Source organism: Gallus gallus, chromosome 7 (assembly GCF_016699485.2).
Source record: "Gallus gallus isolate bGalGal1 chromosome 7, bGalGal1.mat.broiler.GRCg7b, whole genome shotgun sequence".
NCBI classification, from domain to species: Eukaryota; Metazoa; Chordata; class Aves; order Galliformes; family Phasianidae; genus Gallus; species Gallus gallus.
This window is the reverse complement of record NC_052538.1, coordinates 20,833,617-20,845,325: the sequence shown is the minus strand read 5'-3', so window position 1 is coordinate 20,845,325 and position 11,709 is coordinate 20,833,617. Positions and strand designations below refer to the sequence as shown.

General features: G+C 34.6%; 1 protein-coding gene across 7 annotated transcripts in view; it reads left to right on the top strand.

Annotated features, from left to right (window-relative positions):
- SLC4A10 (solute carrier family 4 member 10) overlaps positions 1 to 11,709 on the top strand; it is a 154,439-nt gene that overhangs the window by 111,210 nt on the left and 31,520 nt on the right. For all 7 annotated transcript variants that reach the window (XR_001467521.4, XM_040703804.2, XM_040703803.2 and 4 more), the window contains exons 8-14: positions 3,761 to 3,918; positions 5,702 to 5,789; positions 6,074 to 6,220; positions 7,194 to 7,294; positions 8,664 to 8,838; positions 9,089 to 9,222; positions 9,718 to 9,963. Coding sequence is in view for 6 of the 7 variants with exons in the window: in XM_040703804.2 (XP_040559738.1) it covers positions 3,761 to 3,918; positions 5,702 to 5,789; positions 6,074 to 6,220; positions 7,194 to 7,294; positions 8,664 to 8,838; positions 9,089 to 9,222; positions 9,718 to 9,963 (1,049 nt within the window). In the remaining variant the exon portion in view is untranslated. The remainder of the gene's footprint in view (positions 1 to 3,760; positions 3,919 to 5,701; positions 5,790 to 6,073; positions 6,221 to 7,193; positions 7,295 to 8,663; positions 8,839 to 9,088; positions 9,223 to 9,717; positions 9,964 to 11,709) is intronic.

The following is an 11,709-nucleotide window of genomic DNA, read 5'->3' as shown; positions in this document are numbered from 1 at the left end:
AGCTTCAACTGACACGTTAATACAACAAAGGTTGGGTAAGTGAATAAAGGTAACTTAAACCAATATCCTGAAGAGCAGCACTTTTGAGTCTGTTGTATCTCGATGTTAGTGCAGCTGAGCTAAAAGTAGAGTTATGTGATTGCTCCATCTGGTGCCAGAGATATTTCCTACAGCAGTAGCTATTTGCACCAGTTGAATTCTTGACTGAACATGCCAGACTAGAAATGATATATGGCTGAAATGAAGATGGGAAACAGATCTTATTGTCAAAGATAGTGAGAAGAAAGGAATAGGGTTGGGGATGTATTGTGGACTATAGTTCTTCAGAGGTAGGAAGGACTACAAACTGTGACGTGTTAAAAAATTGCAGACTAATCCTTTGAAATATTTTAAATTAAGAATATAGAAAGTAATACCAGCAAACCAAAATCACATTTACACTAGAATTATTAAGTAAAAATCACTATTCTGACAATTGTTCTAACATCATGGTAATGATGACAAACATAAATAAAGCTGGCTACTCAAAATTAAGTTGTACTGAATTGAAGCTTGTAACAACCTAGTGGGCTTTCAGTTGTGCTTTTCTTGCTTAATTCCACTATTTCTTTGAGTTTTGTAGCATAAGAATCCCAGTCCATTATCTAGCTGCATGTTTTTTCTTCTTTTTTTCTTTGTATTAAACAAGAATGGAGGCTGCAACATCTAATCCTTCAGTCTCTAGTTGTGTAGTGCTGGAACTCTTCCTAGTTAAATTACATGAGAAGAAATCAACATGTCATCTTTGGCCAGGCACAGCAGTGTTGGATACCAAAAAGGATGTCAGAAATATGAAAGAAACATCTTCTGTTTGCAGAAATGAATTAAGAGAATTCTTCTAATCTAAATGCCTTTTTTGACTTCTTTAAATATATCTATTTATCCCTTTGAAGATGCATACATAAAGTGTGATTTCCACTTGAAAGGTGCTATTGCACATAACTCCCAGTGGTTATAACTGGAATTATGTGCACAGATTGAGAGGAAAGTAGATCAGTACACTAATTTTCTCTTGAGTATTGTGATTTCTTGCTCTAATTTTGTTCCACATACTAATGTCATTTATCTTCTCCAAAAAGACACCTTTAACTTCCTTGAGTATTTTATCTTTGCTCATCTATCTCCCTTGGGCTGCTTCTAATGTTCCAAATTTTGGAGTTGATTCAAAAAGCTGACTTAATCTGAATATGGCAGCAAGACTGCTGATTGTATTAGTATCTATTTATGAATAACATGAGGACGCACCACTAAAAGCTGTCTTCAGTGTTACTTCAATAGCCTAAAGGTGGATGTTCCTAAATGTGTCACTTGTTCTCAGGGAATACCTTGTATTCTCATGACCCTATGAAAGTGGTTTAAATGGTCTGTCACTCCACTACTTCACTCACAGAGCGAGTAAGCAGGGTGGAGATGGCAGTGTAACAACTGTATCTGGCTGGGCTCTGATGCTGCTTCTTGCCCTGGAGGATGAAGTGAACCTCAAGCTCCTGAAATATGAAATGCATTAAGAGACTGCAGCCTGTCCCTTCTCTTGGCAACATTTCTGTGCTCCCCAATGAAACAGTATTTCTGTTTCAATATTTCTGAAACTGTGTCCCTATACTTAATGGAATTTGATTGTTCAAATAACACGCAAAATAGTTGATTTGTTTTTGAATGCTTTATGACCCTGTTTATAAATAAATTTGATTAATACAGGTCAAGGCTTTCCTAGGGAGGGAGTGATGTTGGTTATTTTCTGTTTGTCTTCATTTCAAATTGTTTGGCTCTCTGGGAGCCCTCCCCCTCCAGTCCTTGAGATTCCCTGCAGGGGAGCAGATTCCACATTAGTCATTTACTTCTGTGCTTAATTGGAGCCTTCTGGGGCTATTAAGTATTAGGTCATGAATATGGATCAATTTAGGGTTAAGATTAAGATGTGATGAGAGCTATCCAACTAAATACTTCTTGTAGTAAGAAATGTATGGTGGAGTATGGTGGGTAGATTAGATGAAGCATTGGAAGGATGTAACTTTTGCCATTGCCCCAAATGCACTCCAGGGTTTCCTCTGCTTTTGTTAGGTAGTAGCAGAAACAGCACCTCAGTTTTGCACATATTTGCCCAGTTTGATGCACCTCTTTACTTTTAGATGGGCCTCTGTTAAATGCCATAACAATTTTAGAATCTCAAGCTGATCAATCAACAGGAAATCTGTCTGGAAATACTTGCTGGTAGACAAGAGAGTGTTTCTTTCAGATGTGAATCTTGATCCTTTGGTCTGTATGTTAGCAGACCTTAAAGTGACAACTGTATGTGCACATGGTATGTAAGACATTAGGTTATTAAATTTATAGAATGCACCTTTTTAGGTGTGCCTGAAAGATTATTTTATTTCTCACAACTATAATTGACCTAAGTTGCCAAAATTAGATGCAGAATGAATCTGTTTATGCGTTGTGTTTAATTCTAAAGAGTTATTTTGTGATTTGGGTAGGTAACAGAAGAATTTATCTCATGAGTAATTTTAAAAAGTACTTGCACTCCAACCTTTCAGGTTGATTTGCTGGCAGTCTGACTTTGTGAGGTGTTGGTCACCATGTTAGGTTAGCTAAGGGGTAGCATTAGACATCTCTTTATGATCTTAGAGAAATTCAAGTTAAGATACAGGCAACTGTATTATATTTGAATTCTGATTTAGTGCCAGAGCCATTTGCGAGAAAGCAATTTTCTAAATATTACCAAAACCCATGCATGCTAGTACTGACAGATGGCTGGAAGATAGACATTAAAATGGTCCACTTTAACAGTTTATGTTGGATTTGGTTGCTGTTGTTGTGTTTAGATTAATAAAAGGAAAGCAAATGACAAAATTCATGTATTTTGAAGTGTAGACAATACTGGTGTATAATGAAATCAAACATACATCATATACTCTATTTCTCTATGTCAATTTTTGTTATATACTGTAGATCGATACTGAGAAAAGTAAATACAAATGAACTCATTCCTAAGCAAATACCTAACGCTGACATAGCAACACTGTTTATGAAGCTGTTTTTTTTTTTTTTTTTGTCTCTTCCTACCCTCCCCCTGGAGAAGTCAACATCAGAGCCTTAAAACTCCAAAGTTTTTGTTCTGCTTTGCTCTTTCAGCTTACTCCCTTGAGACAAATATGGTCCTAGCTTTTCTGTTGTTTTCAGTAGAAAAAAAGTGTTTTCCATTAAATATGAAAACTACAGAATAGTGGAAGGAGGGATTGGAGGTAGTGAAGTCTGTTCTTTTTCTCACTGAGATTGTAATATGGCAACTATGATCCATGAATTAATGAATTTAACAATTATTAATTGTGGAAGAATTAGATGTCTTCATTTCTTCTACTGCAATTATGTTATGAATTGTTGATGCTGCTATGATTTTTTAAATAAAATTATTAAATAGGAGATTAATATTGTATGCCTAACAAGATTGTGGTTTGTTTTCTTTATAAATGATTTCTGGAGTACTTTAGCTATGTTTCTAAGATTACATAGATTATATTAATCAAACACTGAAAGATCAGTTTCTGTTTTTGAGAAACATTTCTATTTTTGAAAAATTTACTTTTGAAAAAGACAGGAGTAGAAGCTGAAGAATTAAAATGGTTGTAAAAATTAAAATATATAATGCAGTAAGTGACCAAAATAGGGGGGAAACAAAAATCCCCATATGTAACTTCTAGGTAATTTGATATCATTTTCCCAGGTTGACTTACACTTCATGAAAAAGATACCACCTGGAGCTGAAGCATCCAACATCTTAGTTGGTGAGCTGGAATTCCTGGACCGTGCAGTTGTTGCTTTTGTTAGGTTATCACCTGCGGTGCTGCTTACAGGACTAGCTGAAGTTCCAATTCCAACTAGGTACAGTTAGATTTATTTCTCTTCATGTTTTCCTAAGTACCTCTTGGAGGCAGGTGTTGTGATCTTCAGCAAATTTCATCTCACCATGAATTAAGGACATCTTTCTACTTGCCCTTTAAATATGTATATTCAGAACTATACATAAATATGTGTATGTATATTCTGAAACATGCTATTAATGTGTGATTAGAATTATTCTTTGCAGAAGTAGAAAAGATTGTCAGTTTGCAGCACAGGAGTAATAATATACGAACTGTTAATGCTGCAGATGAAATACTAGGAAATGGCAACAGAACAAAGTGGTAGAACTTTCATCTGTAACCAAAATGAATCTTGTGGTACTGCAGAATTAAGTCCAGAAGAAAAAAAAATGACGAAAGGGATCTTTAAAAGGAAAAACTCAAACTATATGTTTTGATTGGCTAGGGATTGTTAATGGATGAAGAACATGCTGTAAATATGCTCCTCTAAAACTCTGTAGATGCTTGCATGAAAGGAAATGTCACTTTTGACCATACATTTTTATTAGATTATATTTTTCTTAGTTGAAAAATTTTCTCATGAAGTATTTTGGCATTGAGGGCAATTTTTGAGGAATGACTTCAGTGTTTAAAATACACTCTGTAGCCAAACATTAAGCTTCTAAGAAGATCTTCAATTACATTGTTCCCTGTTGGGGCTAATTTGGATCAAAGCTCTGTCTAATTCTCCCATATCTGAATTCACTGGCTTAACTATTCTGCAGCCTCTCAGCTTTTTTGTTGTTGTTTGGCTTTGTGTGCATGTATTCTGCCTCTCTTTCTTCTTCTCTCCCCTCCCCCCCCCCTTTTTTTTGAATAAAAATAGGATTTCATCAGAAGACAACACTGCATTGCAGTTATTCATGGCCTTCATCTAGGAGATTAAATGCTCAGACTCTGATCCTTGCTCCCAGTCAGATAAATAGTATAAAATTTGCTTTAATTTTTAATTTCTTTGAATATGACTTTAGGTCTTTTACTTGTACATGCGTATAAGAATCATTGGGACTGAGTTAAATTTTTAAAGTAATGGGAGCTTTTTTCTGCATAACCTCTCCTACACAGAAACCCATGACAATGAAAACAGTACATGTGTCTTGATTTTTGTCCTAAAGGAAATCAAGAAATTAAAAATTAGGATAATTAATATTTTCTGCTTGGTTTAGAAATACTTGGTTTAGAAATAATTTAACAATTTTCATTAGTAAAACGTTTTTCTTGCATTTTTACAAACCTGGAAACACCAGTTATTTCATCTGAACCCATCCTGTGCATTTTAGAGAACTACAAGTCTAGAGTAGAGGCTAAAGTCTTCTTAGTGGGAGGAAAGATGAATTAAAAATTATTTTCATTCAGAGGTAACTTCAAAATCAGAAAAATGAAATAATTCTACCATAACTACCATAAAATAATTAGTTCCACGACATTAACAGAATTAACATTAAAGTTTTCTGTACATAGTTTATATCTGCATATGTTTATGATGTAAGGTAAAGTTTGTTAGAAAGGGGATTTTGATAGTCTTAGTCTTAATCAAGTCCAACTGTGAAACTTATAATATATTTCTGTAAGTTATTTAAATGTACTTTCCAACCAGAACTTCATGCTTAAATGTGTATCTGAGGATCATGAAGGAATATTATATATAGTACTTGATTTGGGATTTTCTTATAGTCCAATTTTCAAATAATTACTCTGGTAGTATGTATAGTAACTAGCATACACCTTCCTTTTACATATTTTCATTTAACTTTTTCTTGCAGATTTTTGTTTATTCTTCTTGGGCCATTGGGTAAAGGACAACAATATCATGAGATTGGAAGATCAATTGCAACGCTGATGACAGATGAGGTAATTTTATTCTTGATTTGGCTTTAGTCATTTTGTGATGACTGAAGGGATGTAATAGAGAACCTGGAATGTGGAACTGCCCAGTCAAATTGATGCACAGATAGAATTCAGGTTCTTTTCACCATTCTATAACTGCTCAGATTATGGTACTGGGAGATGATAAAATGAGAGCTGAGTCTAACATGCAAGGGCATCTTCCTTGAGAAGGGACCATTGTGAAATATTTGGAGTGTTTCTCTCCTCATCTCTTTTTCCTCCCACATATGCCTCTTTGCTTTTCATAGGTGTTCCATGACGTTGCTTACAAAGCAAAAGACCGCAATGACTTGGTGTCTGGAATTGATGAGTTTCTTGATCAGGTTACAGTTCTCCCTCCTGGAGAATGGGACCCAACAATCCGAATAGAACCACCTAAAAACGTTCCCTCTCAGGTTTGTGCTCGTAAAATTCAGGTACTTTTAAAGATTGTAATGACGTTTTGCTAAGTAGAATTAAGTCTAAGTAACTTAGTATTTAGCAAAGTCACTACATGGAAATATTGTATGTTTTTTCTGTTTGCTACTTTGCTTTAAGAATATTGTTTTGAAAACATAGTATATGTTTTCATACATGAACTACACGGTCAGTGTAGTTCAAAACTGCATCTCTCCTGAATAAAGACAGATGGATCTAAAGATCTTAAATTCAAGAATGATCAGTAATAAGCATTATTACAAACAGCCAAAGTTTGCTTTTATTCTAAACTTATTGCAATATCTTTGTTTTCTGAAACAAGGAAGATAAAAAAGCTTTAATCCCAAATATTCTATTGTGTATGCTCCTAGAGGTGCTTAGTTTTTCTCTGATGATGACTCCTAGAAGAAGAAAATATTGTGAAAAAGATTTTTTTTTTCTTGTTGGCATTTTTATATTATTACATGATGTTGTCTAAGTACTCAGTGCAGGCTGTTACTGAACAGTGACTATTCATAAAGCTCTTCAATCATTATCTATTCTTCTATCGTGAATGATAGTTGTAATTCATTTTGAATTGTGTGATGCATGTATGATCTGTTATTCATAATTCTTTTCAATAGGTGCTACTCGTTATGCTAAGTTGCTAGTGAGGTCAAAATGCAATGGCCTGATAAGAGCAAGAAATGATCAAAGCAGCCTGGCATGCTGCTCTTTAAAAATGCATTCTGATAACAAGATTTTTCTGAGATGAAGTCTTTGAATTTCTTAGACTACACTTCCCTACTTTTTCTGGTTACGCAGCTCCTCTACTGCTTATGAAGAGGTTATGCTGATGAATCTTACAATAAAATTTAAATGTTCAGTCTTTCAAGTTTTGAAGTCTGTTTCCTTTGTTAGATTTGTGTTTGGTTGTGAAAATCTAAGAAAAATATCTTTTCTTTCTGGTAGGAGAAGCGTAAGATCCCAGGAGTACCAAATGGGACTGCAGCTCATGGGGAACCAGAACATCCTGGAGGACACTCTGGACCAGAATTGCAACGCACTGGAAAGTTAGTGAAAACATATTCAGAATCATATGTGTCCCAGATGTTGCCCTTTCAAAAGAACAATAATGGTCTGGTTCTCTTGTAAATGACCAGTTTGCACGTCATCTTTTTCAGGCCTTATTCCTGATTAGCATACCACAAAGCTGAAAAAGACAGTACTTCTGAATCTCTTCAGAAAGGAAGAGAGCAAAAAAAAAAAAAAAAAAAAGAGTATTCACATTATATTTACAGAAAGCGCCTTTATCTATTATTTATACAGGTGACATCACTGTTGAACTCAGTTAACATTATTTTCTATTTCTGTACGAAGAAAAAGTTAGAAATAGGCTTGTCACATATTACAAATTCTTACAAATATTTTGTTATTGAGGTTACTGTGTTGTGAAGCTCTAGCAATTTTTTTTTTTTGCCTCAGTAAGCCATGATATGCCCTGGTACCTGAGGCTGTGGTTACTGTGGTGGCTGCAGCATACACGCATCTGAAGGAAGAATTTGTGACAAATGAAACAATAAAAACAATACATACATTCTTAATATATTGTGAAGTAAGCCCATCAGCAGTTAGTACAGTATCATCATACTGATAGCTGTGTGCTAGGCAATTCTGTTACTTTCCTGCCTCTTGATAATTAACTATCATTCCTACCTGCAGTGTTGCTGCTCGTAGTGCAGCAGAGGTGGGTAATGGCCAGCCAGTCTATAAATAATACTTTTGCTGGTGAACCTAGTGTTGGCTGCTTGAAGGATCATTTCAGTGTTTAGGAGGAGTTAGCACTGTCTCCTCCTCTACCTTAGAGCTGTCCAATACATCAGATGCATGTGAGAAAAAGAGCACTGTGGGACATTGGCTTTAACTTAATTATGTATTGAAAAGGAACTCCTGATTCTAATTTTTTTATTATATTTAGCATAATGTAAATGACAAGATATGAGTTCTTGTCCAGGAAAAGTTCTAGCCTAGATTTCATCCTCTTATCATGTATGTATTTAGGAAGAGTTTTGCAAAGAATATGATGTACTTCATGTGTGGAAATGTAGGCAAACATGCAGTATAATAGCTCTCTGATTAAACAAATACAAAGAATTATTTCACAAAAATACTGGGGTTTTATACATGGGAGCTAACAACTGTTCAGAAGTTTTGGGTCTGGGTGATGAAGCTTTTAAGTAAGAAACATTTAAATTCTTTGGTTTTCAATTTCCTGATTAAAGCCATCAGGATAGAGTTCCCAGGATCTTCCTTCTGGGGAAGGATGAATTATATGGCTATGTTTCATTTGATTAAGGAAGGGTAGCTTCTCTGCAGCTGCTAAGGAATACTATGGAAGAAAGTTCAGTAAGTCTTTTAACAAATTTTCTCTTTTATTTTTAGATTTTTTGGTGGATTGATTTTAGATATAAAAAGAAAGGCTCCATTCTTCTGGAGTGACTTCAGGGATGCTCTCAGTCTACAGTGTCTGGCATCATTTTTGTTTCTCTACTGTGCTTGCATGTCTCCTGTCATCACGTTTGGTGGTCTACTGGGAGAAGCAACTGAAGGTCGTATAGTATGTGTTAAATCTGAATTTTTTAAAACAAACTTACATTGCTAGATTCGTGGTTAGTATTTTTTTACTGTTCCCTGGGGATAAATATATATTAAAATCTATTTTTATGTTTATATACATATATTTATATATTAAAAATATATATTTCAAATGTATTTGTTTCATTATTTAGAAGTCTACAAATCAGTATGTTACAAAAAAGAACCAGTTGGAAAATTTATACACTCTTCTCTCTCTGTATCATATTCAGAGTGCAATAGAATCGCTGTTTGGAGCATCCATGACTGGAATTGCCTATTCTCTCTTTGGTGGACAGCCTCTCACTATACTTGGCAGCACAGGACCAGTTCTAGTGTTTGAGAAGATTTTATTTAAATTTTGCAAGTAAGTGACATAGAGCTATTTAAAATTTCTAACATGTTATAAAATGTAGTAGTTTACCAATAACATTTATAGAATCTTCCTAAGCAAGGTGAAGACTTACTTCATTGATTTATTCATGTACCAACTGATGTTTGAGGTGAGATGATAATATGCATTGTCACTAAAGTTTTTTTAGGTAAAATTAGAAACACTGATCAATGATTTCCAGTGTCTGCAGAATAAGATCAGGTGGTTGTTTTCAAGTGAACTGCTTAGGCCTTCAGTCTGAAAATTATGCTTTGACTGAAACAAGTGAATTGTTGATCATGCAGAAAAGTTGATGATTTGGTTCCACTTTTTGTCTCCCACCCTGCTTCCTGCCCTCTTTCTGACGAGCCAAACTGTCCCCAAAATTGCACATTCCTATACAAAGCATATTTTGAAGTCGCTTCTTCATCTAGGAAACTGGTAGGACAAATGATTAACTGTGTTGTTTACTTATTTTTTTTTCTTTAGAGAGTATGGATTATCATACCTTTCCCTGAGAGCTAGCATTGGACTGTGGACTGCAATCCTGTGTATCATCCTTGTTGCAACTGATGCAAGCTCCCTAGTCTGTTACATTACCCGGTTTACTGAAGAAGCTTTTGCTTCTCTTATCTGCATAATTTTCATTTATGAGGCCTTAGAGAAGCTATTTCATCTCAGTGAGACATATCCAATCAACATGCATAATGATTTGGACCTGCTGACTAAGTATTCGTAAGTATGATTTCTTAATGCTGTTGTTTTTTTTTTCATAGATGGTGATATCTTTGAAAGGAATGCAACTAGTGCGAAGCAGGAAAAGTTTTCTGTTGTCAATACAATATGTGGGAGCTATTGAATTAGGCGTGATTCTGGCATATAGAAGTAGTAGTTACTGGAGGTATGTGTGCTGTAAATTAAGTAAAAAATATTGGAATTTTGGAAAGCTACTCAAATGAAACTTGGAAATCCTATAATAATAATAAAATCAGCTTTATTTTCTTATTCACTTTTTTATGTAATCAGGTGCAACCAAATGGCCTCTTACTATAACCTTGTATTGGTGCTTTATAATATTTTATATCATATTTCTGTCACATTTTTTTTCAAATTGAAATATCAACCTATCTAAAAACTTGATGTGCCTCCTTTGTTTTAATCCAAATGGCGGTAACTCTGTGAGAACTGGAGTGGATTCAGAAATGTTAGGTGCCTCTCCACAGTATTGGATTTTATCATAATCAATTTGTTCTTAATTACAAGATTTTTAACAGGACTGCATTTATGTAGCTTGGCTGTGGAGGTTTTACAAGTGTTTTTGGATATAGGATATTATCCTTGGGGAATAGAAACATAATTGCTTTAATTGATATAGTTTCATTTTGAAGTAAAAATTTGGATATTAGAACATAAGTGTTAATATAGGATGAGATCCTAGTTGGGCTTGAGGTCAATTAAGTCTGGTCATCTCAGCGAAGAAAATGTCATCAAAAAGCATTTTCAGAGAAGATTCACCTCCAGAAATATCTTTATTTCACCGAACCCATTTGAACACTGTGTGTGCAGAGTGGAGTGCCCAAAAAACAATCCTTGAACAGTGCCACATCTTTTGTTCACTGGGAAAACAGGAGTGTCTCAACCAAATGTCTCATTTGCATTTTAAGCTGGGAGAAACAAAACACAGCAACAGAAAAAATATTTGAATTCTGTGCATGCTATCATCACTAGTAAAATAGATGGTAGAACCTGAATCCAAATGTGCAATAAGTACCTTAATAAACAGAACAGACTGAATTTTTGAAACAGTAGCTCGGCTGTGACGTGCTCTGTCGTGCTGAAAAAATAGTAATTCTCTCTAACAGCTTGACTGGTAGACAAAGTAATATTAATTTGAAGGGAAAGCAATAAGCATTACAAATAGAGTATGTTGAAGTTATATCCTGGTATCAGTTAACTTCACGTAACTTCTATGATGTCGATACTTTTACTCTAAAGAGCCCTATATAGCACAGTGTTTGTGGTTTTTTTCCCTTTACCACTACAAAATAGTCATGTCAAAAGGAAATGGGATATGATGTTCTCGCAATGTTTTGACAAGCTGAAGTACTATAAAGACAAAATTTTATTCGGAAATCACTTGGCAGGAAGAGCTAAGATAATAAAATATGTAATGAAAATAAATAGGATCCCTGGGTAGCTAGATTTATTTGTATTTAGGTGTGAATCTATCTGAGGTTACAGAGACAAATTCAAGTTTTGCTTTGCAGTGCAGTGATAGGTATCTCCATATTTTATGATAAAGTTTTACCATTCTCCTTACATTTACAAATAAATATTTGTTTTTATTTAAAATGCCTTTCATTCATCAGAACCCAACAAATTAATTGTTTCTGTGATGCATAGTGTTTTGTATAGGCAGTGATTCTCCATCTAACTCCTGCTGCATGATTTTTTTTCACTTTCTAAATGATATGCTGGGTG